This window comes from Salvelinus alpinus, chromosome 13 (genome assembly GCF_045679555.1).
Source record: "Salvelinus alpinus chromosome 13, SLU_Salpinus.1, whole genome shotgun sequence".
In the NCBI taxonomy this organism is placed as follows: domain Eukaryota; kingdom Metazoa; phylum Chordata; class Actinopteri; order Salmoniformes; family Salmonidae; genus Salvelinus; species Salvelinus alpinus.
Window position 1 is genome coordinate 15498713 of NC_092098.1, and position 27909 is coordinate 15526621.

The 27909-nt window shown below is 42.2% G+C and overlaps 1 protein-coding gene across 1 annotated transcript; it reads right to left on the minus strand.

Annotated features, from left to right (window-relative positions):
- Positions 1 to 346: 346 nt before the first annotated feature.
- Positions 347 to 27393, minus strand: LOC139537183 (ubiquitin carboxyl-terminal hydrolase 32-like). The gene is made up of 34 exons (XM_071338206.1): positions 26901 to 27393; positions 21760 to 21887; positions 19370 to 19475; positions 18981 to 19099; positions 18463 to 18622; positions 18219 to 18350; positions 18021 to 18128; positions 12584 to 12699; positions 12394 to 12456; positions 12213 to 12296; positions 12061 to 12122; positions 11862 to 11964; positions 11570 to 11753; positions 11247 to 11410; positions 10987 to 11127; positions 10759 to 10879; positions 9936 to 10090; positions 9704 to 9785; positions 9543 to 9617; positions 7955 to 8093; positions 7680 to 7785; positions 7355 to 7528; positions 6995 to 7169; positions 6582 to 6733; positions 6354 to 6477; positions 5804 to 6009; positions 5511 to 5695; positions 5304 to 5390; positions 5092 to 5212; positions 3559 to 3750; positions 3110 to 3353; positions 2615 to 3006; positions 2397 to 2489; positions 347 to 2256 (listed from the first exon to the last, which is right to left on the minus strand). Exons 1-34 carry the CDS (start codon positions 26956 to 26958, stop codon positions 2083 to 2085), a joined length of 4725 nt encoding a protein of 1574 aa, XP_071194307.1. The 5' UTR covers positions 26959 to 27393; the 3' UTR covers positions 347 to 2082.
- Between the last annotated feature and the right edge of the window lie 516 nt (positions 27394 to 27909).

A 27909-nucleotide genomic window follows, 5' to 3' on the forward strand; every position in this document is an offset into this window, starting at 1 on the left:
TCATGCTGTGTTCTGATGCACAAAGCTCACTTTCACCAACAGTAAAAAGGTTTGAGTATAGATTGACAAAGCCCACACAGAGTTCTAGGCTGTAAGGGAGGTGGAGATGACATGGCCTCTTTGTGGTTTCCTTTGTTTTCAGAAATAGTACTAAAATGTATTTTCTCCTGACAGTTATTTGAGCTGTGCTTATCGAAAGTATGTGGCCCTGAGAATATGTTGTCTAGCTTTACCTAGGCTGCTGGACATGTTATTAAGTTATGACCAATATAAAATGTACATTCCATCCAATTGCTCATGTTACCCATCCTGATAAGACTGTACATGAAAAGGGACACAAAAGCTGTGTATTTTATTGGCTGCCTGCTTTAATAGTTAGATAACCTAATCACGCCATATACAAGACAGATCTTTACAGTTCATATTCCAATACATCCTTTTTCCAAAAGTATTTATGTACAATACATGTTGATTTTCCCACATGGGTCAGTGCAAAGTAAATTTAGACTATAAACATTTTAGAAAATTACATTAAATTAATAATAAATCAAAAGAAAACATTACAACTAAATAGACAAAAATAAAAAAACATTCAGTAGTAATCACTGTATCAAGGTTTTCAGAGGGACAATACTGAAAATGACCACCGCAGCAGTTAGCTAAGGTTAAAAATGTAAAGACATCAGAATGCTTACCATACTACCATCATACGTCAGGTAGAGTGGGTAGGTTTCTGTCCAGATGTTATAATCAGTAATTGATTAACCAAATAAAAGCATACACCTCAACAAGCCTTTAAAGACAGAGCAGAAATGAGAGTTGTGGATTGTAACAGATGTAGCTCAGGGCCTAAATAGTTAGATTTTTGTGTCTTCATACGATTAGATTAATTGAACTCCTAGTGACAATGTTTCACATAGTGCATGTCAACATAGCTACAATAAATACATGTTTTCCGAAGCGCGTGGGGGAAAAGCTATCTATTCACTTGTCGCATAACGGTAAGGTGCAACCACTCAAAACTGTAAGAAATGTCCCTCTGCCTAAATCAAATACATCATACCTATGGCATTCAGAAAGATGCAACATTATCCACAACTTATGCTCTTTGAAGTTGTGATCTCATTACTTGCATAAAGAATTGTGTTAAATTGGGCACAATAATAAAGTATGACATGGCCTACTGGTAGCTACTATAATGAAAGTCAACTGTTGATGTGATAACATCACAATGTTGTAATGGCACAGACTGATATGTTGTTGGAATGGACCTGCACACAGAATGGGACAAGCAGACGCTACAGGAAGATTGTCTCAGATAGGTAAAGGGGTCTGAGGCTTTGTTCTTAGCAGACCTGGCATGATGAACACCAAAGACAGATACATTGCAATCCAAATACATGAATGTAGTTCAGCAACACTGAATTTAATCCAGGCCTATCGGTCCGGAGTCTGACTCCTTTACATTTGAGGACAACAAAAAAGGGTATTTTCTAAAGAGACATTTTAGAATTGTGACTATGGATTTGACTACTGTCCAAAGCAGGGTATGATGAGGTAGTGAACACTTGCTTCTACTGCAATCATTTTTTGTAGATTTCAATGAGGGGGGGGGGGGGGGGTTCAGTTACATTTCACTAGATCAATTGTATTATAACATCTTTAACTACAGAGAATACCAATCAAATGTGTCTAGTGTCTACACATATTGCCACTGGCATTGGTTTACAAACAAACAAACACACACACACACTTGTCACATCTGGCCTAGGACCAGCACCATGGGCCTAAGCATGGTCACCCTCCGACAAGGTGTTGATGCTGAAACAAACCAATACACAGCCCTCCGTTTTGTTTGACATCGCTAGCGCGAAATAACTTGAGTACCATTGCTTGAAAAAAATGTCTATCCACTAAGAAGAGGTGGTGTAAAAATGGTTTGTGGTCCACTTCTAACCACCAGGGATGATTTCTAAGGTTCAGCTCATCTCAACCTGAGAGATTTCAGATTCAAATAGGAAGGTGGTTTTCTAGCACAAGCATGTCGATGAACCAGCAGCACATTGACACATCAACAGTTCATTACTGAAGAACACAGTACTTCTTATAATCAGACTCAAAGTCCTCGTCCATGCTAGTTGTGTCGGCCATCTTTTTGCCGTCAGTTTTGGGCATGAACAGAGAATAATCCACTCCCTGCTGCTCGTAGAACAGGATATAGGCAGAGTCTGCATCAATCTCCTCTGACCGCAACTCCTGAACACAGAAAACACAGTGCGGCTTGGTTTATACTTGTGAACTTCAAATAACTGAGTTATAGATGACAAATGGACAATGCATCACATACCAGAGATTGTATTCCAAAAACAGCATTTCAAACTCATGACTTCCCTTACCTTACAGCTACTGTCGTTGTAACAGTACCACTTTTCATTTGGGTTTTTGGCATATGTCACATAGTGGCCTCCTCCAAGGATCCCTGAATGGCACTGCAGACACAAAAGTGATTGGTGGTTAAGAGGATATTTCAGGTGGTAGATAGTCACTTTGCACTCCTGTGTCTTCAGGTTATAAGAGCAATATTCTTAGAGAAAAACTAATATTTAATACTTACTGAAATTGCATACAAGTTGTACATGGGGTCTAAGCAGATTTTGTCTCTTTGGTCCTGGGAGGCCTCCAGATCTATGCTGTCCTCGGTGTAGCCATTGCTCTCCAGCTCAGACACAGACGTTGTGTTGTCACAGTCCCTGGCCGTGTCCTCTCCAGAGGTAGAGTCGCTGAGGCCCTCTCCCCTGCTCCCCATCCCCACCCCGCTGGCCTCGAGCTCCATGGGGCTCTCCCTGCCACTGTCCAGACTCTCTTTACTGAGGGATAGCTGGTACCTGCTTTCCAGGGGCAACACCCGTCCATGGCCCTGCCTCCTGCCCTCACTCTGTGGGCTGCAGTTGGGGCTGACATCTCTGCTGAGGGGAGTGCTGGCCATCCTCCCTGAGCACAGAGACTCTGAAAATAGAACATACTTTCATAGATGAACACCAGCCTCTCTAAAGGAATAAGTGGGATGTGACAGCTACATCTGAAACCCCAGTCAAGACTCTTTACAAACCTTTCCCATTGTTGAGAGTTGGAGTGGGGTTACAGACAGTGTCTCCACCCCCAGATTTTGATACTCCTCCCTCTGTGTCGTGTAGCTCCTCCCCTAGCCCGTCCCTCCAGCTCTGTTGGCTTTGGTCTGCATCTCTCGGGGTCAGGAAAGCACTGGGATCAAATGTCTCCCTGGGAAACCTCACAATCTTCTGGGATTTGATCCACCGCCCATTCATAAACTGGAAACGTTTTAAATGAATAATCTGTAATTCAAATGGACAGAATAAAAGCGTTTTAGAGTGGGTGATGTCCTGTGCAGTCTTGCAATTCAGACATGGCATTCAAGCTGTTGGACTGGGGGTTTCTTTCTTTCTCTTTGCATAGGTTTCAACTGTTGCCCATAGACACTAAGATGAATAGGGAGAGGACTGGGGAGTTAATGCAGAGGGAACGAGCTGTATGTCTGACCAGGATGGGCGGCAGCCTCCACAGGTCCAGTTTCTTAGTGGCCAGGCGGTGGGTCTTGCACTTGGAGCAGTAGTAGAGCTCATCCTCTCCCAGCTCCTCCTCACTGGTAAAGGCCTGCAGACAGCTGTCCAGACTGATGGGCTCTGCCTGGGCCCTGCGACTCTGTTCCACACTGGGGTGCTCCTCCACGATCTACAGGACACACTCATTACTTAGTCTATGTCGTTGTTCCATTAGATATGGAATAAATTAGGCATGTGCATCTTTCCTTTTCAGGACAATTCGATGCATGTGCTCCCAATACAGAAACGATAAGTTTTAGTTTGAAATTATTCGGTTTGATTAGAGGAACGAATCGATGTGATACATTAACATTGGTTGCATAAACACATTCAGTAAAATCTGCTGCTGACGGGCCTCTCTGAGCTGACATCTGTCTGTCTCTGTGTGTGTGTGTATATATAAATGTATGTGTCTATGGCAATGGTATTTAATGTCGGGGTCGCGATCGGTGGAATTGCCGTTGGGTCGGCAAATAAAAATGTTTTTTTTGGGGGGGGGGGGGGGGACAAAAAATAAAAGTACAGGTTATTTTATGGGACAATATACAAACGTTAGTGAGAAAGTTAATTTAGTAAATGTATGTATTGGTTCTCTTAAGATGAACATGTAATGAATTGAAGGTTATTTGTTGATGTGAAAATCTATTTTTTTAATACAGATTTTAGGGGTGTGCCATTAGATTTGGTTTGGGGGGGGGGGGGGGTCGGCAGAATTTCCAACAGAAAAAAATGTGTTCCCCGCTGAAAAAGTTTGAATACAGCTGGTCTATGGTGTATATAGGCACCTGACCTGAGCCGTAAGGGAAACTGGGCATCTGCCACCCCACTATCAGTTAGGGGGTGCAATGCTTGCTTTTTGTTCTCCCCCACTTATGATCTGAAATCAGCATCAACCACTAATTAATGTCCTTTTTGCAGATTAAAAGTGTTAGAGCTAGTAATGCATCAATATTTATCTTACATTTTCTATGACATAACCAATTAATATATAGCACAACTTTGGATTTCACCTCTGTCTCATAATCTAATGGTTTAGACTGTTTGGAAGTTGACAGACTCGGAGTGAACTTCCCTTCTCTCGCTTCGACCATGTGGGTAGCAAAAGTGATTGCTGTCCTTGTTATGAAATTATCAACTTTACCCTGAATATCTAAAAATGACAATACATTTATTTTTATTCAACCTTTATTTAACTAGGCAAATCAGTTAAGAACAAATTCTTATTTTCAAGGATGGCCTAGTGGGTTAACTGCCTTGTTCAGGGGCAGAATGACAGATTTTTACCTTGTCAGCTCAGGGATTCGATCTTGCAACCTTCCGGTTACTAGTCCAACGCTCTAACCACTAGGCTACCTGATTCACCAATATGCACATTTTTTTTTTTAAATCATTACATCCCTAGAATAAATATATTGATATGACCTCTAGGGTCCCACTGCTGTGTTTATCCCCAGCCTCATGTCTCTCTTACCCTCTCCTGAGAGGTCTGGTAACGGAGGTGTAGAGCAGTGGGGTCCCAGTCCACAGCCATGAAGGCATTCCCCACAGCAGCCCTGTCATCGTTACACTCCACTGTGCAGCCTCTGCAGAACCTGTGGGGGACACCAACAGAGGGTATCAATTAACGCCTTCTCCAACTTCAACCGTATTGTGATATGTTGTACTGTCAGGGCAGACAATTACCTGTACCACGGACACCAGGCGCAGGAGTTGCCATCTCTCTGCACCACGCGCAGGGTGAAGGGATACTGGTAGCCCATGCTGTCATCACTGTGTGTTCACAACAAACAAAAACACACAGAACAGTATCACACACCTGTGCCATTAGGACAAGACTGAGCACTGCAAAGCCACCTGACAGAACATACAGAGTGGTCTGGAGAGACTGACCAGTCCTGGGCGTGGTTGCTGGCCTCCTGAGGGGGTAAGGGACTGGCCAAGCGGGACACCTGGGTCCAAACAGCGTCATACAGGTCCCTGGTCCTGGTGTGGACTGTACACGGCACGATCAACGGCATCCCAAACAGACTGGGTCGGTTTTTCTGACTGGACAGGAAGTATAACTCTGCCCGCATCTACAAAACAAACAAAAACAGTTTAGAAGTGAGCATTATATAGACTTTGGCTAATCTTGATGCACTGATAATCTTGTCTCCATCTTTAGCCCATCCTGCAGTTCTCACCATCTTCCTATGGATGGCGATGATGTACCCAGCGAAGGGGCTGTCCAGAGGGTGCATCACGTGGCCGTTGGGGAGACCATTGGCAAGGCTGCCCTCTGTGACACAGGGCACTACAGTGCTGGGCATGCCCTTGGGGATCATTCCTAGTTTCAGAGAGTTACTCTCAGTTACCTTGGCAGCATTCCCATTTGCTAGCGCTGGAGCTTCTGGAGATGACATGAGGAACAAACAGCTTGTCAAGTTGTCAGTGAGGGCTTAAATAAGACATAACAGCAGTGTTGACAGCTACTGTGATGGTCATTTAGCTTTGTTATATTGTTCAGTGTCAAAGTAGCTACCTTTCCATCAGTTATCTAAAACCTGTGCATTTCTTGAAATTCTAAAACGTTCTTGGTTGCTACTATGCATTCTAAATCCCTTTCATCACTTCTCGCTGATTGCTTTTAAAAAGAGCCTTATATGACAAAGGCTTTGATTGACTAACTTTACAAAAAAATGCCTTTGAAAAGAGAAGAACAAACTGATAAACAGAAGAACCAAATCGGTATACCATCACCATCTGTTTGCGTGGGGGAGGACACCACAGATGTGGATACGCCTGACACCGGGATCTCAAACGCACACAGAAAGCCGCTCACCGCCCGACGCACTTTCTGGTTGTCCAGTGGAAAATTCTAAAAATTGGGTAGACAGACTTTCACTAGTCTATGTGCATATGAACAGAGTGATGGTTGGATGGACAGTGATGAGGACAGATGATGGCTGGTGATAGCTCTACCTTGATGTTAGAGGCATGGACTTCAGCCAGGAGGATCTGCTCAGGGTTAAGGCAGCAGAGTTCACTCAGGAGTCTCTTCAGGCCTGTGTACTTCTCATCCGCATTGAGCCGGAGGCCATACCGCACTGGGCATGACCCATCCAGCTTAATGACTGGACAGAGGAAACAAAGACAAGTGTTGCAGAGGCACGGGATCCAATATACTTTCTCTCACAAGACAACAGGAACAAAGGAGCTTTCTATTCAAAACCACACTGTTACTGTAAAGCTCTGAGGCTAGCACAGGAAAGGGTGGACAGGCGACAGACATGCTGAGACAAATATCTCCAATATGATGGTAATCTTTGATGTTTTGGGAAATATTTTCTGGATGTTGAACTGTAGTACTGTATACACTGCATAATAAGGCTCACCTATGATCTCCAAGTGCATGGAGTTATCCATGGGTAGGGGGAGAGAGAGGAAGTTGAAGGGGTCGAAGCGTGCACTGACATGGCCACAGGTCTTGCACTTGACCTGTGACCTGAGCTGGCCATGGAACAGATCCACCACAATGGAGCGGTTCCTCCTCAAGTGATTCTCCCACGCCTGGGGGAACACAACACCACATCCTCACACCAGACAACTTCTAGCAGTTCAAGATGGCACAGAAAGCTAATATTACACCCACAAATCAACATTTACACTCAACAGTTACATGAGGTAATTCACCCAGGGCCTGGTTTCTGGATTGCTCCACTATGAAAATAGGAAAAGTGTCTATGAACTCTGACCTCAGAAGCCACCTCCCAGTCCGGCCGCCCGTCGCTGTCCTTCAGCTCTACGTAGGGTTTCTCGTGAACGCGGTTCAGGTCCTCGTGAAGGCCGTCCAGCAGGAAGGCCAGCAGCTCCTGGGAGTCCTGCTGCTGGAAGCCATTGAACCGCGGGGCGTACTTCGCTATCGTCCACTGACGGAAGGGACAGGGGAGAGACAAGGACAGAAGGGAAAATACAACCATTTGACTCTTGTTTTTTAGGTTGAAAGACTGTACTTTTTAGGTTGGTAGACTCTAGTGTTATTGGGGGGGGTGTCAGTTGAAGGCTTGTTTGTGGACGTACTCTGAGTTTCAGAGGGGCCAAGTTCTTTTGTGTTCCACTCCACAACTCTTGTACCAGATCGCCATAGCATTTGGCCATGTGACCACGCATCCCAATGGGATTGGTCCTGTTATGAAGAGAAACAGTACAAATAAACTTGCACACTCATCTCTGCTTGCTGTGGGTTTATTTAACCAACGTTTTGCTCAAAGTATATAATAAGCATGTATAATAAAAATACATTATTTTATAATAAGAATGCATTCTTGTAAATCTAAGATAATGCACACATATACCTGTTGAGCTCATAGAGGTGGTTTCCTGAGGTGAAGTAGTCTGTGAGAGGCTTGGTGTTGCTCACACACTGGATACTGGAGTTCATGAAACACGTGTTACCAAGGTTGCTCAGTCCAGTCGCACCTTTCTCAGTAGGGACTGTGAACAGGAGGAGGCAACAGTTTGAGAAGGCTATTTAACCATCAAAAGCTTCTACAACAGTCAGTACGACCCCTTTAATGTTGAGTGAAAGCAAAACGAGTATTGTCTGACAGGCTTATCTATAATATATCAAAGTACTTATCAGCTCAGTTAGTGTTAAATTCTTAATAGAGTCATTCCATGTCAATTCAGCAAGCCATGACACCCACCATCACAGATTATTCTGAAATTGTTTCTAAAGTTAGAAACATATTTTTATTTAACTAGGCAAGTCAGTTAAGAACAAATTCTTATTTACAATGACGGCCTACCCCGGCCAAACCCGGACGACGCTGGGCCAATTGTGCGCCGCCCTATGGGACTCCCAATCACGGCAGGTTGGGATACAGCCTGGAATCGAACCAGGGTCTGTAGTGACGCCTCTAGCACTGAGATGCAGTGCCTAAGACTGCTGCACCACTCGGGAGCTAAGATTAGCATTCCTGCAACATTATTTTGTTGACATATAATTTGATCTCTGAGAAATTGATTGCACCTAAATTGGCCATTTTAAATGTATAGGATATACATAATATATTCAATAAATATAGTACCCAACATCCAATTTGGACCAAACTTCTTCCTACCATTGAAAGACAATAAAAAGCCACCCACGGACCCCCCCACACACACCACCACAACAACCAGTATATACAGTATCAGTACGGAGCTGAGGCTTGGAGTATTGATTCTTCATCCTACGTAATGTATTCCCTGTGAATCTGGCGATGTCCCCTCCCGTTTAGAGGAATTAGCCATTGAAGTTGCTTGCATTATTTACCATAAATTAGTGTGAAAGTACCAGGTTATTCCCACTAGATGCCGCAGTTCCTGCTATGGCCACACGCTTTTGTCAAATTTTCTGGTCTCTTGTGTTTATTAAATGGATCACAAAATGTTCGTTGCAATTTTGGGTAGAAAATCAATAGCTTTTGCTCATGGTGAAAATAAATCGTTAAGCCAGTCCTCCATGAAAGCAATTCAGTTTGTCCTTCTCTTAGCAACCTAATGCTTCAACCCAATTCTCTTTGAATAATCCAACAAATGGCAGTTCTCTGAGGGCTATCCCTATGTTGCTTGTGGGTGGCTGTTGATCATTGTATTGAATTCCTCATGTCTTACTCATTGTTAGGAAGATCAGATCAAAAATCAGATGTTCGGTATATGAATACTATAAATAAAAAATTGCCAATTTGGGTGCAATCAATTAGCTTAATTTCTCAGAGATCAAATTATATTTCAACAAAATAATGTTTCAGGAATGCTACTCTTATCCTTTTCCAACTACAGAAATTGAGATGGTGGGGGTCAAAATCCTCTTTCTTGTGCTTTTTCAGGTGGACTGACCCAATAAGGATCACACAATAGTAGTACTATTGGTGTAGCTGTATGCAGTAATGGTCTTACCATTGTGTCTGTTCATCCTGTTGTTGTTAGCGATGAAGGACATCTCCTCAGGCCAGCTCATGTCCTTGCTCCTTACTAATGAACACAAAGAAACCTTCATCTACTCATCCTGACAATACATGATGAATCCATTTAACACAGAGATTCATTATGATACATACCTTCTATGACCATGTACTGTTCATCTGGGATCTTCAACCCCTCCAGGGAATGGTCTTCATCATCAAGAAGGGTCAGATAATTCTGTGGAATACATTGTTTTGAAAGATATTGGAGATTGAACTGTAAAAATATAAATAAAATGTGGAGATAATTTGTGTGTGTATCGGAGCTTGAGTGTTTACTGTGCGTGTGTATGTTGATGATGGGTCAACCTTCTGAGTCCCCACCCACCTCATTGTTAAAGAGCCACAGGCGCATGTCTTCCTCCTTGATGCGGAGTCTCTGGGCCAGGTACTCATGGATGTCTTTGATGGTGCCCATCCTACTGAAACAGCCCGTGTAGACCAGCACACGTTTTAAGGGGGCACTAGGAGAGGGGACATTACCTGGGGATGGACCGGGAGACACCATTGATTACTGTTCATAGATGGAAAACTGTAAACGCTTGTGTTAGCTCATTTCCAGAATATTTTGCTGTGGCCAAAGGCTCTGCCATTCATTGAGGCCCAACTTGAGATCCGAGCAGATCATGAATTGACGTCAGTGGATCGTGCACATCTTAGGATATTGCCCTGAGTGTCACAGAAAAAAAGGGTGTATGCATAGTGAGCACCCACTTCCCCACACAGAAGTGATCTCACATGACTGAGATTAATGTGACCCTGTGCTGCCACCAGTCTTGTGACGTCCACGTAAAGGCCAAAAAAAAAAAAAAGATTTATTGGTTGTGTGGAGAGAGAATAGAGAGCTGATCTCACAAGCTGCACACACGGGAACTATTATTCAACAGGACAAACTATTCTAGAATTAAAGAAATGCAAAAATAGTACAACTTTTTGAAATGAGTTGAATGTAGAGTATGATCTAATCAGACACGCTTCAGACAAAAAGGTCTGACTGTCAGATAATCAGATTACAACACGGATGTAAAAATAGACTCACAGTGTGGCACTGACCCTGCCACACTCTTGGAGCAGAAAGTCACTAGGCCGTTGTGCTACTCTTGTCCCGCCTTTGGAGAGGTGCTGGAGACACATGCAGGGGAAGCTCTTACCCATATTGACCCAGACGTTGTTCTGGGGGGTGCGGGCGGGGGGCTGCTGCTGCCTCAGGAAGAGCAGGTGTCGGGGGAACAGCTCTAGCTCAGCACAGTCTGTCTTGGTGTTTCTGATCACCTGGGAATGCCCACAGGAGGAGAGGAGAGGGGACGGGAATATGAGGTTAACACAATATCAGGATTAATAACTGTAAATGGAAAATCAACAAGTTAAAATGTACATACCGGCCTGGGGAGACTCAGGTTGGCTCCGTACCAGTGGAAGAGTGCCCTCCACACCGGCTCTGGCACAACCTCAAAGTCCCTGCTTAGAATCAGGGATGGGGAGCGCCTCAGTAGGCCCCCCTCCATGGTCAATGTGGGAGCCTGGGGGAACAGTTCAAGAGGGACAGGTTTAAAACTGAAACAATATGGCAATGTCAGTTTGAGGAATAGGAACATACTTCCACAGTGTTGTTGGTGGTGGTGGTAGTGTCTACCTTTACCTTTAAGGGCTCCGACATGACCAGAGGCTGGTTGTCGATGGCCCCAGGCCTTAGAACCGCCATGTTCACATCAGCCCCCAGGAAGCACTGGTTGTCTACATCTGGGGTCTCATGCTGCCGGGCAAAGCAAATATCCGTAGCAGTCGAGCCCAGGGGTAGAAGGCCTAAAGAGAGCAAATTGTTTTAATTGTTTTCAGTGACATTCAATGGAAGACTCACTCTCATGTATGCAATAGTTAACAACTAAGTGGAATATTTCCTTAAGCTATACTAGTTTCCAACTGTTTTGCTAAATGCAATGCTGAGAATTCTTAGCCACTCACTGCCACTGGTTGTCTCAGAGGCCTCTGATGCACTGGAGATGTTGTCTGAGAACTTCTCCTCTGGGGAGCTGGCCATGCTCTCCCCCTCTGGGCCCTGCTCTGCCCTGGCCTGCGTCTGGGCCCCTACACCACTCTTCCCTGTGCCAAACACTGACGGCTGTTCCACCACGATGTGCGTGTTGTCCTGGACGAGGCACCAACAACCACAACAGCAAAGAAATTATACTGTAGAGTGGGCACATTATGAGAAACAGATGATCATGGTGTCAAGCAGCTAAAAAGCCTTGCTTACATATTTGACGTAGTCCCTCCACTGCTGCCACCACAGCACTGCTATGAGGAACCAGTAGTCTCCTGGCTGGAGGCCGTGTCTGCTCTCTCTCTCCAACCAGCCCCTGCAGACACAAGTCAATGAGTTTGTGAGTGGTAGATTGATGAGGGGCATGTGTATGACAGCAGGAGAGGACAATGACATGGTGACACACACACACCTGATTATCTTTCCCTCCTCTTCACACGAGGCAGGCCGCAGCCCCAGGACAATATGGCACACCTAGGGACCAACAGGAGAGCAGAAGACTGGAGAACCAGCAGAAAAGCACATAATGATGACCAAAGTAGAAACACAGTGGCTGGCTCTTACCTGAAACAACAGGTTGAGGAACTCATTGGCAAGTGCACTCATCACACTCCATATTTGGTAATCCTCCAGGGTCAAATGCCCTTTCTTAAGAACAAAACAACAAAATTCCAGTTTCAACATCTTCTGACAAAATTGAAGAAATATGTAAGAATTCAAAGCAATGCAGGCAGTAAGGTAATACCTTAGTGGTGTCATGCTCCTTCAGGATGTCTTCCACAATGGCATGGACATTACTGTGCGTTTCCTAAGGGGACATAGTGTAAGTGGTTATGAAACAGGGTAAAACAAACAAACTAACTACAAACACTACAACAGTTATCATTTTCTACATTATGTCCATCATATGTCCAGTCTGGCCAAATGTTACTTACAGGTAGAGGGTCTGTGCGATTGTCTTTCCACACCTCCAGTAATGCCCCAACCATTTCTGTGATTTCCTCCCGAGACAGAAGCCCATCATGGTCAACATCAAACACTTTGAAACAGACTGGGGAGAAGAAACAAGGGGAAAGTCCCACATTGAAACTGTCAATAGGCAGGTTTCCATTGACCCAGGTTTATTCGACAAAAGCAATGTCGTAAACAAAATCCTTGCGCCATGTGTAATGGAACTGACCGATATGAGAAATTTCAACATTTTTAGCAGTTCAATTTTGTCTAATTTTATTTGCGACAAATTATGAAAACTGTGTTTTTAGAATAAATTACGATTGCTGAATAATTTAAGGTATGCGGGGCACATAATTTAATCACACAACTATAAAACGCCACTCCACAATTAATTCTAATGCCTACTGCTTGCAACATCTATAAAAATTATGTTCCATTGCAGGACAAGGATTGTCCTGACTTTCAATAATGCCTGAATTCCTTCGCCATGCTTTTCTTGTTGGCTGAATTATTTCAGATCTACAGGAGTGCAAGTTTCGCCATGTTACGGACCGTGGCTATATGTTGTCACGTGAGAATTATTACAATATGGCAAATATTCATCAATTCTTGCATTCCATTCATGCTGGCTTTCGCAGGCTACCTGAGACATACAGACAGGTGGGAGGGCATATAGGCAGGCAGTCAACAATTTATTAATGCGCAATTTGCCTAAATGGGTAATGGAAACACTTCATTTTTATTCAACACTGTAGTTTTTTGAGAAACAAAGTTTTTATTTTAGGTGTGACTAGGGCTGTGGCAGTCATGAAATTTTGTCAGCTGGTGATTGTCAAGCAAATAACTGCCGGTCTCACTGTAATTGACCATTAATTAGCATAAACACGTTTAGCATGTCCTGGCTTCCAAGCATAACCAACAAGACACTGATGCGGACCTTTGGCACATCTACATTTTAAAAAGTCAAATAAATCCATTTAATATAGCCTCCACCATCATAGTCCATTTCAGAAGAACAGAATAGCATATACTTTGAGTTGTCCTTATGTTAGGCCCTGATAAGACTATGGCATATGGCTGTAGGCAACACTAGTTCATTTAGCAGACAATATTTGCTTAGAATTCCGTGGCATCATTTAAAAAATAAAATATTTTACAGTATGAAGAATACAATTGAGCATAGCTTAATAAAATAAAGGATATTTCATAGGAAGTGCATGTGGCTATTCTGTGTTGAGCAGGTAACAAAGACCTCCTATATGCTTAATTTAGAGTTATTTATGCAACTTAAGTTATGATACAAACGTTGGGCTAAATGTTTTGATGTTTAATACATTCTAAGGCTACATGATGGGACTAATGATGATTTGAAAAAAGTTGTACGCTGCACACACTTCAGTCTCTCATTCACAATTTGACAAGCACTTGATAATATTCTCTCCAGGCCTCGAATGTCCCGGCGGCATCTCCCTTGTGTGGCCGTGATGCCCCCTAAAAAAATCCAATAATTGTACAGCCATTGTGCCCTTGAGCTGAATATAATAGGCTAATTATAATTCCCTTCTGCCGACTGCCGTGCTCCGAAGTACCGCTCAGTCACATGGCTCTCTCAGATGTAGCCAATGCCCGTCACGTGATCGTGTCCTTCTGACAGGCATTTTACCTAAGTAGGCTACAAATGAATGAAGACAGACACATCTGGGACGCAACTGCGCGCATCCCTCAAATTCCAAGTCGCATATTGAAGATGTTAGAACTGTTCACTACTTTTCATCAGCCAATAAGATGAGTAGCCCTAACGGATAGCAAAAGCACAAGCCTATGTCGAACTACTATCCCCCAAAGTACAAAAGTTGACCTATTCTATTGGTCAACTTGTCTTTCTGTGCAATAAATAAATATTCCAAACATATCTCTGCGACAGTAGTGGGATGCGACAGCTCCCCAAATTAAATACAACCACTAGTATCAAAAAAACTTTTAAAAGCAAAGAGGCTGACCATTTAGCTTAAAATGTTGATCAACTATTAGGCTATTCCTTCACATAAGCACCGCGCTCCGCACACCCGCAGTAGGCTATAAGCATAAATGTAACAATATGCAATCAAATAGCGGGTAAACAAGTGATGGCAAATGCGATTATGCATGTAATGCTTTATTATAAAGGGGCATTTTTATGGTGAAAATTATCTTGCCCAAACTTGAATCTCACAAGCATTTGGAAAGTATTCAGACCCCTTGACTTTTTCTACATTTTGTTATGCTACATACAGCCTTATTCTAAAACTGATTAAATCTTATTTTTCCTCAGCAATCTACACACAATACTCCATAATGACAAAGTGAAAACAGGTTTTTAGAAATTGTTGCAAATGTATAAAAAAAAAACAGAAATACCTTATTTACATAAGCATTTGCTATGAGACCCGAAATTGAGCTCAGGTGCATCCTGTTTTCATCGATCATCCTTGAGATGTTTCTACAACTTGATTGGAGTCCATCTGTGGTAAATGCAATTGATTGGACATGATTTGGAAAGTCGCACACCTGTCTAGATAAGGTCCCACAGTTGACAGTGCATTTCTAAGCAAAAAAAAACATTCCATGAGGTCGAAGGAATTGTCAGCAGAGCTCCGAGACAGGATTGTGTCAAGACACAGATCTGGAGAATGGTACCAAAACATTTCTGCAGCATTGAAGGTCCCCAAGAACACAGTGGCCTCCATCATTCTTAAACGGAAGAACCAAGACTCGTCTGCCTAGAGCTGGCCGCTCAGCCAAACTGAGCAATCGGGGGAGAAGGGCCTTGGTCAGGACCAAGAACCCGATGGTCACTCTGACAGAGCTCCAGAGTTCCTCTGTGGAGATGGGAGAACCATCTCTGCAGCACTCCACCAATCAGACCATTATGGTAGAGTGGCCAGACGGAAGCCACTTCTCAGTAAAATGCACATGACAGCCTGCTTGGAGTTTGCTAAAAGGCACCTAAAGACTCTCAGACCATGAGAAACAAGATTCTCTGGTCTGATGAAACCAAGATTGAACTCTTTGGCCTTAATGCCAAGCGTCACGTCTGGAGGAAACCTGGCACAATCCTTACGATGAAGCATGGTGGTGCCAGCATCATGCTGTGGGGATGTTTCTCAGCGGCAGGGACTGGGAGACTAGTCAGGATCGAGGGAAAGATGAACAGAGCAAAGTACAGAGAGATCTTTGATGAAAACCTGCTCCAGAGTACTCAGGACCTCAGAAGGTTCACCTTCTAACAGGACAACAACCCTAAGCACACAGCCAAGACAATGCAGGAGTGGCTTTGGGACAAGTCTCTGAATGTCCTTGAGTGGCCCAGCCAGAGCCCGGACTTGAATCCGATCGATCATCTCTGGAAAGACCTGAATATAGCTGTGCAGCGACACTCCCCAGCCAACCTGACAGACCTTGAGAGGATCTGCAGAGAAGAATGGGAGAAACTCCCCAAATGCATATGTGCCAAGCATGTAGCATCATACCAAAGACTATAGGTTGTAATCGCTCCCAAATGTGTTTCAACAAAGTACTGAGCAAAGGGTCTGAATACTTATGTAAATGTCATATTAAAAAATAAAAAAAATAAAAAAAAATATTTTGCTTTGTCATTATTTTTTTTTATTTTACCTTTATTTTACTAGGCAAGTCAGTTAAGAACAAATTCTTATTTTCAATGACGGCCTAGGAACAGTGCCTGTTCTGCCTGTTCAGGGGCAGAATGACAGATTTGTACCTTGTCAGCTCGGGGATTTGAACTTGCAACCTTTCGGTTACTAGTCCAACGCTCTAACCACTAGGCTACCCTGCCGCCCCAAGGTATTGTGTGTAGATTGATGAGGATAAAATACAATTTCATCAATTTTAGAATAAGGCTGTAACGTAACAAAATGTGGAAAAAGTCAGGGGGTCTGAATACATTCCGAATGCACTGTATGCCAGTTAGGCTCTACACCGGTTATAAAGCAGATTAATGTGGTTAATTTACAAATATGTTATTTGGCCTCTTTAGTTGTGATACAGACCTTCTCAAAACATATAGGCCTATAGGTTAGGATACATGAGGTGTGTGACTATGATTTGAAAAAGTAAATAAAAAAGATGGGCATCATTCACAAGTGATGGGTGACAATATTAGCCTATCAAACTATTCTTAATTTAATGTTGTCTTTACATATATGTGTGATAATAATTATGATTTTAGGGGGCATGGGGGGAAAAAAACAATTATGTACTTAAGTTGCGAATGGAGGACGCTTTTCCATTTTTTCCCTTTTCCATGCCAGCAGGTAGGCTCTACTCCTGTTGTAGCGAAGCAATGTGCTTAATAGTTGAGAAATAAATATAGTAGGTCTAGCCTATAGAAATCTGATGGGATCCTCTGTTTTCTCACGCAATTGCATAGCCTATAGAAATGTTGCCCAACATGAGCTCATAGGCACTCATGAAGTGTTTGATTAAACAGCCATCACTAACATTGAGTGGCTGCTGCCAACATACTGACTCAACTCTAGCCACTTTAATAATGGAAAAATGTATGTAATAAATGTATCACTAGCCACTTTAAACAATGCCACTTTATATAATGTTTTCATACCCTACATTACTCATCTCATATGGATATACTGTACTCTATACCATCTACTGCATCTTGCCATCTTGATGTAATTAAATGTATCACTAGCCACTTTAAACAATGCCACTTTATATAATGTTTTCATACCCTACATTACTCATCTCATATGTATATACTGTACTCTATACCATTTACTGCATCTTGCCTATGCCGTTCGGCCATCAGTCATTCATATATTTTTATGTACATATTCTTATTCATTCTTTTACACTTGTGTGTATAAGGTAGTTGTTGTGAAATTGTTAGGTTAGATTACTTGTTAGATATTACTGCATGGTCGGAACTAGAAGCACAAGCATTTCGCTACACTCGCATTAACATCTGCTAACCATGTGTATGTGACAAATCAAATGTGATTTTCTATTACATTTGCGCGAGTGATTACAGGAACAATAGAGTGCTGAGTACCAGGCAGTTAGCAAGTTTAGTAGGCTACTAATGACCATCGGCAGCATCAGAGCTTGGAGAAGCCTAATTACGTGACAAACGATCACATGGAATTTGACTGCGGTCATGACTCGTGACTATTGGTGTCCCCATAACAGTCACATCACCATAACAGCCCTAGGTGTGACGTCACTACATCCAGCTGTTTTGAATCGACACAAGATAGTTTAATAGAAACGCACTGTAGCAGGCAATTCTCGTATCTATTTTCTAACTGTAAAAAAAAAAACACTGGACAAGTTAATAGAAACATTGCTAACGTAATGAAGAAATGACAAACAGCAAGGATTAATGCTTGTGTATCCACTTACACTTCTGTCTCTCTGCCAAAGGCCCTCTGCAGCAAGCAGATAGGCCACACGAGATTTCCTTGAAATCTATGTGATTGTCCCTGTTTTCATCAAAGGCATGAAACAAACCTGGACACAAAGAGAAACGTTGAAAATGGAAGTAGTAACGATTGCCTTCAAAATAAGTATCCAATAAATAAATCCTGTGTATTCTCTTACCTTCACTTAGGGATGCATGAATAGGGGGAGAAACTAAAGGGACAAAGGTTTCCAGGTCAAATCGGCCGGTCCGAGACTGAGCTTTCAGCAGCCAGTATCTCTTCTCCAGGTCAATGATATCCGATTCCTCTACTGCAAGAGAAAAATCAATAAGCGGCATGACAAGACTAGTGATCATATCGGACCCTTAGCCTAGGCTATTGTTTAGTATATCTCCCAAAGGCTCAGGATGAGCGTCACTCACAGTGTGTTACTCCAGCCAAGGTCTGGTAGAAGGTGGGTGTGTCACTATCGTCTGTCAGAGTGACACACACCCCACTGGACAGGAGCCAGCGGGAGAAGGTGAAAGCATCCTTGTTCTGCAGGAGCCAGCTCTTAAATTTCTCATAATTTACCTTCTCACCCTGGTAAAGAAAAGAACAAAAGGTGCAATTATCTTTCTGTGTTAAGTAGCATTAGCAGCCCTGTGCACTTGGTTAAACAGATAAGAAAGCCTAGGTGTGCTAAGTCCTGTCAGCAGTTTACAATTAGATAAGGCATGAGGATAGATTAGGATGTGGCATTATTTTGTAGTGAACAGATGTTGCAGATAAAAATAGACCTAGTAATAGAACAAAAAGGTAGCCTAATAAGTAACGGGCCACTGAATGGTAATAACAGATTTGCACCCACCCTGGAGGTCATATGTGAAAACATGGCTGTCAAAAGTTGAGTTAAAAACAGTAAAATACATATTCAATCAACTAAGGCATACGAGCGGACCTCTGAGAAACACTTCCTGAGAGAAAGTGGGATCTCTCCATCCACGGTCTGCAGCATGCTTTCCATGTCCTCTCGCGTTGCATGATTGCCCGAATCACTGGCAAACAGACTGAAAATGTCTGAAGGAGAACCACAAAAGAAGCTTAGCCTGTTATGCAACTCAGTCACATGTGATATTTACAAGGGGATGAATCACAGAAGATATTTTCAAGAAAATAAATGACATACCACTCTAAAAACTAAGTGTGAAGATGGTTTAAACTTTGTTTAAATATTATTCTAACAGAGATCCTATTGAATTATTTATATTATTCTATGATTATTCTTGAAATTACATGGTCAACACAAACATCTGTAGTGGTTTCATAAGTCTGTCTTACAATACTCACATTTAGCTTTTTCCTCATCACGTCCTCTAGTCAAGAGAACCAGCCCAACAATGAGGTTGTTGAAGTGCAGGCCTTTAGGGGTCCCGCCGAATGAGCTGTATATCACCTAGAGACAGGGGAAGGGAGCTGGGTTGAGTTCAGGTAAACATGTCAACTCATTCATGCCCAGTCCTGACCTACTTTCTTTGACAGGTTGTTGTTTTTTGTAGAGTGACCACTGTTGTAGAAATCATTTTTTTTCTTTTCACGAAAGTGCTGTTTGAATGAATGCTTACGAGCCTGCTGCTGCCTACCACCGCTCAGTCAGACTGCTCTATCAAATCATAGACTTAATTATAACATAATAACACACAGAAATACGAGCCTTAGGTCATTAATATGGTAGAATCCGGAAACTATCATCTCGAAAACAAGACGTTTATTCTTTCAGTGAAATACGGAACCGTTCCGTATTTTATCTAACGGGTGGCATCCATAAGTCTAAATATTCCTGTTACATTGCACAACCTTTAATGTTATGTCATAATTACGTACAATTCTGGCAAATTAGGCGGCCCAAACTGTTGCATATATACTGACTCTGCGTGCAATGAACGCAAGAGAAGTGACACAATTTCACCTGGTTAATATTGCCTGCTAACCTGGATTTCCTTTAGGTAAATATGCAGGTTTAAAAATATATACTTCTGTGTATTGATTTTAAGAAAGGCATTGATGTTTATGGTTAGGTACACATTGGAGCAACGATACGCACCGCATCGATTATATGCAACGCAGGACACGCTAGATAAACTAGTAATATCATCAACCATGTGTAGTTAACTAGTGATTATGATTGATTGATTGTTTTTTATAAGATAAGTTTAATGCTAGCTAGCAACTTACCTTGGCTTCTACTGCATTCGCGTAACAGGCAGGCTCCTCGTGGAGTGCAATGTAATCAGGTGGTTAGAGCGTTGGACTAGTTAACTGTAAGGTTGCAAGATTGAATCCCCCGAGCTGACAAGGTAAACATCTGTCGTTCTGCCCCTGAACGAGGCAGTTAACCCACCGTTCCTAGGCCGTCATTGAAAATAAGAATGTGTTCTTAACTGACTTGCCTAGTTAAATAAAGATTAAATAAAGGTGTAAAAAAATAAAATAATAATAATAAATACCGATATCCGATTGTTAAGAAAACTTGAAATCGGCCCTAATTAATCGGCCATTCCAATTAATCGGTCGACCTCTAATAGTGATGCAGGTCTTTAGATGTTGTACACGTGAAAGAGTCATTCAGAACTTTATCCGCAACGTTATATTCAATGTTGTTGTGACTCGAGCAATACCTCACCGTCTATCCTAACAGTAGGCTACACGGATAATGTTAGATAGGGGAAACAGCTCGATGTGCACAAAATGGTATAAAACGATGCGGATAAAGTTCGGAATGACCATTTCCATGTGTACAACATCTAAAGACCTGTGTCACTATACTGAGAGCGTTTCAGTTTTTAAAAGGATGTATGTGTGTTTTTGAAGCATTTGTTCATGTTTTTTGAGCCCCCATACTGCACAACGAGGATTTGGAATTGAATTAGTGGTTGGGGTAAGTTTCTCAAAATCAAGGGAAATTGCAACAACAAAAAGTGTCTGGACCCTTCTATAACATTCCATTTACATAAAAACATCTCTGTTAGTCACTTGGGTAACCAAAATTTGACTACTGATTAGACATACACTGAGTGTACAAAACATTAAGAACACCTGCTCTTTCCATAACCTGTGAATCCAGGTGAAAACTATGATCCCTTATTGATGTCACATTAAATCCACTTAAATCAGTACAGATGAAGGGGAGGATACAGGTTAAAGGATTTTTAAGCCTTAAGACAATTGAGACATGGATTGTGTATGTGTGCCATTCAGAGCCTGATTTAAGTGCCTTTGAAGGGGGTATGTAAGTAGGTGCCAGGCGCACTGGTTTGTTTCAAGAACTGCAACGATGCTGGGTTTTTTCTGGTCAACAGTTTCCCGTGTGTATCAAGAATGGTCCCCCACCCAAAGGACATCCAGCCAACTTGACACCTGTGGGAAGCATTGGAGTCAACATGGGCCAGCATCCCTGTGGAACACTTGACACCTTGTAGAGTCCATGCCCCGACGAAATGAAGCTGTTCTGAGGGCAAAAGTTATGCTCGACATAATTTCACTGTCAAGCATAAGTGAAATTATGAAGAAAAAGGGCGAAACCCAATCATCACATGCTCTGACTTGCAGGACCACATTCCAAAAGCTGTTAGGAAGAGTCAAGCCCGTTTGCTGCTAATGTGAACTAACATTGGAAGAGCACAATAGGCTACAATCCCTCCCATCAGACTGGGGCCCTCTATCAGTTGAAATAGGCTCACCTCAGCAACCCTGGGTGGTACGACGTCTCCCAGCACCTCCCTGAGGAAGCACTGCTGGCTCATATAACAGGACAGGCCACTGGTCCTGCGGAAGGCATCCTTCAGACGCTGGAGCTCCACATCAGTGACTGGGAGGGAGAGAGAAACCGTAAGTGTTTAGAAAATATAAATCGCTTTTCTGTAAATGAAACACGGACCATGGTTATGGCAGAGCATCAAACCATGGTCACGGCAGAGCATCAAACCATGGTCACCAATACAAGCAAAGGCTATCTGCTTAACTCCTTTACCCCAACCACCATGGCTGTTAAATTGTATTACAATAGCAACCATCATAACTAAAATCAGGGCCTAACACAAACAGATTTTTCATCAGCCAAAATATTTTTGGGGACATAATTACACACAACCCCCCGCCCAAAAAAGATGAGCATGCTTTGTAATGTTTCTTACACAATAAATGTATTACTAGTAAAAAGTGATGTGGTAAATTGATACATTTTATTTCATTTTTTGGGGAGGTTCCCGTGGCAACAAGGGCAGGTCACTCAAGCCGCTCGAGTCCTCAGTGACAGTGTGCCTATTAGATAAAGAATCTGACTAGGGGCGGCAAGTAGCCTAGTGGTTAGAGCGTTGGGCCAGTAACCGAAAGGTTTTTGGATCACATCCCCGAGCTGACGAGATAAAAATCTGTCGTTCTGCCACTGAACAAGGGGTAAGCCGTCACTGTAAATAAAAATGTGTTAACTTACTTGCCTAGTTAGGTTAAATAAAATAGTAGCCGATGCTAGCACTTGAAGCAAACATTGAAAAACAATCTTTCTTGTGAACAAAACAAAGGTAAATAACCAAGAAACACAATAACAAAGTCTCACTTTAGTACGTGAGTAAATTAGATCAACTTTTATGCATGTGCACAGCACTTCTAAAAATGTACCTTCAGCCCATCAATCAGTGCACACAGCTCCCCACCCAGGCAGTATTGCTGCGCGTTGCACAAGGTGGGATATATATCATAGGATTAGTATTTGTGTGAGATTCACTTCCAGCTACGAAACAAAACGACAAACACTTTGAAAACTGCTGCATTAATTTAGCTATAAAATGTGCTCATACTTGACTTATTGACTGCAGGTGAAGCCCTGACCACCTGCCAACGTGGCTGGTGAAATAGACATCTGACCCATCAATGCCAAAATCTACTCACATTTGGCAGGTGTTAATTTTAGGCCCTGTAACTTATCAATAATTGTAGGAAGATGCATCTCTGCGACCCAAAGGAAATGGCAAAATTACTAATACCCGACTGTTATTGATGAAGACTGTCATGAAAATAACATAACCGTACGAGTACGAGTACAGTACGAGTCAAAAGTTTACACATGTACTCATTCAAGGGTATTTATTTGTACTATTTTCCACATTGTAGAATAATAGTAAAGGCATCAAAACTATGAAATAACACTTGAAGGAGTTCCAACATATGCTGAGCACTTATTGGCTGCTTTTCCTTCACTCTGTGGGCTCAACTCATCCCAAACCCTCTCAATTGGGTTGAGGTCGGGTGATTGTGGAGGACAGGTCATCTGATGCAGCACTCCATCTCTCTCCTTCTTGGTCAAATAGCCCTTACACAGCCTGGAGGTGTGTTGGGTCATTGTCCTGTTGAAAAACAAATCATAGTCCCACTAAGCGCAAACCAGATGGGATGGCGTATCGTTGCAGAATGCTGTGGTAGTCATGCTGGTTAAGTGTGCCTTGAATTCTAAATAAGTCAGACAGTGGCACCAGGAAGGCACCCCCACACCATCACACCTCCTCCTCCATGCTTCACGGTGGGAACCACACATGCGGAGATCATCCTTTCACCTACTCATCGTCTCACAAAGACACGGCGGTTGGAACCAAAAATCTCAAATTTGGACTCATCAGACCAAAAGACAGATTTCCACCAGTCTAATGTCCATTGCTCGTGTTTTTTGGCCCAAGCAAGTCTCTTCTTCTTATTGGTGTCTTTTAATAGTGGTTTCTTTGCAGCAATTCGACCATGAAGGCCTGAGTCACACAGTTGAGATATGCGTTATTTGAATTCTGTGAAGCATTTATTTGGGCTGCAATTTCTGAGGCTCTGCAGCAGAGGTAACTCTGGGTCTTCCATTCCTGTGGCGGTCCTCATGAGAACCAGTTTCATCATAGCGCTTGATGGTTTTTGCGACTGCACTTGAAGAAACCTTCAAAGTTCTTTAAATTTTACCTTCATGTCTTAAAGTAATGATGGACAGTTGTTTCTCTTTGCTTATTTGTACTGTTCTTGCCATAATATAAACTTGGTCTTTCACCAAATAGGGCTATCTTCTGTATACCACCCCTACCTTGTCACAACACAACTGATTGGCTTAAACACATTAAGAAGGAATGAAATTCCACAAATTAACTTTTAACAAGGCACACCTGTTAATTGAAATGCATTCTAGAAAACTACCTCATGAAGCTGTTTGAGAGAATTCCAAGAGTGTGCAAAGCTGTCATCAAGGCAAAGGGTGGCTCCTTTGAAGAATCTCAAATATAAAATATATATTGATTTGATTAACGCTTTTTGTTACTACATAATTCCATGTGTTATTTCATAATTTTGATGTCTTCACTATTATTCTACAATGTAGAAAATAGTACAAATAAAGAAAAACCCTGGAATGAGTAGGTGTCCAAACTTTTGACTGGTACTGTATATATTTATTTTAGTTATTTAACTAGGCAAGTCATTTAAGAACAAATTCCTATTTACAATGACAGCCTACTGGGGAACAGTGGGTTAACTACCTTGTTAATAGAAATACATTTCGCCGTATGTATTTTTAGATATAGGCCTATTATAAATGCGTATTGTTGATGCGTCCCCATATTTATTGCAAAAAGAAGTACATAACTTGAAACTACATATTATTTTGACAGAGGTAATGAACTTTCCATTGATCAGCACAGCAATTGATAAAACATAACCATGTTTGAAACACAAGTGATTCTGAGCTTAATTAAATATTACACAGGTAAGCTAACAGTTACAGAAATCAGGAATGCAGACAGGCTCTATCTGAGCTACTGTGTCCAACACACCACCACTTTCTGTTATGATGGGCAACTACTGACCAAAAAAAGGATGTTATTATGATTACATGTTTTGCTAAAATAAAGGTTTAAGGAAATACAGGCAGGCACCACATTACTACAAGAAAAAACAGCTCAATCAAGCCTGATGGTATTGTAAGTATAAAAGCAAAGCTTGCATTCAATTAATTTTAAAAAGTATGAAAAAGTAGCGTAATGGGATAATGTCAAACTGTGGTGTGTGAAGAATCCAATACTTTACCTTGTATGCGGTACAAATCACATTATTGTGGAAGCACCTCCTCTAAGAGTTCAAATTAGGCTGTTTGAGAAGGTTTGAATTCTAAGCAACCTGCCTACTCATACGTAATTTGAAGCACAATACCAACATAGCTATTGTAGTAGGTCAAAGTGGTGTGCTGGAAAACTTGGTAGAGCATGGGTGGAATAGACATTGTGGTGCTCATGTGAATTTCTTTTCTTTTTCGTCTTCAGACCAATGCATATTCTTACTTAAAACTTTTTTTTTATCATCATGAATATGATAAAATGAAACATTGGCACAGCACCAGACAGACAATGTCAACGATACAGTACTGGCCATCATCGTCGTCAGTATAACTACTACTAGTTAGCTCTGTCAGCTCTAACTACCGGTAGGGCTCTAGAGTGGTGCCTCGGTCTAAGGCATGCATCTCAGTGCTAGAGGCATCACTACAGACCCTGGTTTGATCCTGGGCTGTATCACAACTGATTGGGAGTCCCATAGGGCGGCGCACAATTGACCCAATGTCGTCCGGGGTAGGGTTTGGCAGGGGTAGGCCATCATTGTAAATAAGAAATAATTATTAACTGACTAGTTAAATACAAATAAAAACAATTAAAATATGGCCAGTTGCTGTTCCAGCGCTAGGCTAGGCCTGAATATCATAACATACCATGAATATGATAAATTGAAAACTTAGAACACCAGAAAGACACAGGGTTTGTTGATAAATTCACTCTGACTATCTTTGCACTCTACACACACGTACATTGTAATATTGTTGCATGGTGGTATTATACATTTTGCATTGTAGATATATAGTGGTGTAATTATGTTATATTATGTACTGTTTTATATGTAATGTAAGTGCCTTGGACCCTAGGAAGAGTCGGGGATCCCTAATAAATACAAATACTCCGATTTAAAAGCACTTTTGTCCGAGCGTGCCAGAGCGAAGAATAACAGACTTAATAATTAACGCCCAACACCCGTTGAATATGACTCTTGCCAGTAAACGTATGCAAAAAAAAAACGTTATTAAATTGACAATGTATCGCAGTGCTAGCTGTGCCACTAGAGATTCTGGGTTCGAGTCCAGGTTCTGCGGTGGCCGGCCGCGACCGGGAGACCCAATTGGCCCAGTACCATCGGTTTGGCTGGGTTGCGTTTCGGAGGACGCACGGCTCTCGACCTTCGCCTCTCCCGAGTCCATACTGGAGTTGCAGCGATGAGACAAGACTATAACTACCAATTGGATACCACGAAATTGGGGAGAAAACGGGTAAAATTGACAATGTCAACAAACAGCTAGCGTTAGCCTCTCAGTGCAGCTGCTACTTGGTGGTGTCATTCATGCACTTCTAGATGACAGGGCACTGACAGTTACTGTAGACAGCTAACTACCAGTAGCTCTAGGCCTTATTTTCCGGTCGTTGGCCTCTCCCCAATACCTATGTCATCATCAACCTATCCTGATCCCGAGGGCAGTACTGTAAAGTACATTTTTTGGGGTAAAAAAAAAGAATAGTATGTAAACTAGCTAACCGCAGTACTGCGTCTTATTACCGTTAATGATAGCCTGAAGCTAGCAGTACTAACTACCCATTTAAATTAAACCTTAGTCCACTAACGTTAGCTAGCTAGTAACGTTAGCAACGTATTACCCATCCAACAGAGCTAGCATAAGCTAAGTTAGCCAGCTAGCTAATGAATCTAACGCTAATGTTGACAGCTAGCTAGCCAAGGTTAGCAAATTGTCAATTATGTTTACCTCTGTTGATAGCCTCGTCATACGAAAGGAAACCTATCCTTGACTCTTTGGCTCCCATGCTTTCCTCATTTCATAGCAGCAGCCTTACAAATATAAAAGGCAGCTAGCAACTGCTTTGTTCGTTTATCTAGCTTGTACACTGCGGTCAAAACTATCTAATTATGTCTAGCTAGCCTTGCGTATACCGAAGCTTTGCCGATGCCTCTTCGACTAAAAGTCACGTGATCACCTGTCAAGGCCAATAGTATCCAGCTGCAGCAGGCAGTGACTATTGCCGCGTTCAAAACAACTGGGACCTCGGATAACTAAATCAGGGCTTTCAAGACCGCTAGGTACTCGGGGAAAAAACGATACAGTATTTCTAAAGCTCCGACTTTCCAACCTGAAGATCACCGACTTCATGATTTGACCTCGGTTATTTTCGAGTTCCCATTTGTCTTGAAAACACCATAAATCTAGCCTGTCACTAAAGCTAACCGGTCACTAAACCAATACCCATCTACTGGCCGTGGTTAATCCCTACCACATAGATGTGAATTTTTCTTTCCTAGATTCATTTCCTCCTTTCCTCGCTCCCTTGCCTTTCCTAATTTCTTAGCTTCCTTTCCTTGCCTCTCTACTGGTCATAGTTAATCTCAACCACATACATGTAAACACCTCCTTTTCTTTCTTGAAATTCCTTTCCTCTCTTTTCCTAGCTTCCTCTCCTCCTTCCAAATCTCTCTTTCCTTATCTCCTTACCTTTCCTAGTTCATTTTTTCCTTTCCTAGCTCCCTTGTCCTAGCTTTCTTTCTTCCTTTCCTCCTTTTCTCTCTCCCTGTCCTTTCCTCCTTTCCTAGCTCCTTTTCTTTTCATTTACATTTACATTTAAGTCATTTAGCAGACGCTCTTATCCAGAGCGACTTTTCCTCCTTTCCTAGATTACTTTCATTTCCTAGCTTCCTTTCCTCCTTTCCTAGTTCCTTTTTACCTTTGCTTGCTTCATTTCCTTGTTCATTTTCTTTCCTCC

Bases quoted from the DNA above. Each gene is read 5' to 3' on its own strand.
- LOC139537183 (XM_071338206.1), bottom strand. From the start codon at position 26,958: ATGGGAGCCAAAGAGTCAAGGATAGGTTTCCTTTCGTATGACGAGGCT. The intron at 18,623-18,980 runs GTCCGCTCGTAT...TTTCTTTACCAG, and splicing joins TCAGGAAGTGTTTCTCAGAG to GGTGAGAAGGTAAATTATGA. The intron at 2,490-2,614 runs GTAAGTATTAAA...TTGTGTCTGCAG, and splicing joins ACAACTTGTATGCAATTTCA to TGCCATTCAGGGATCCTTGG.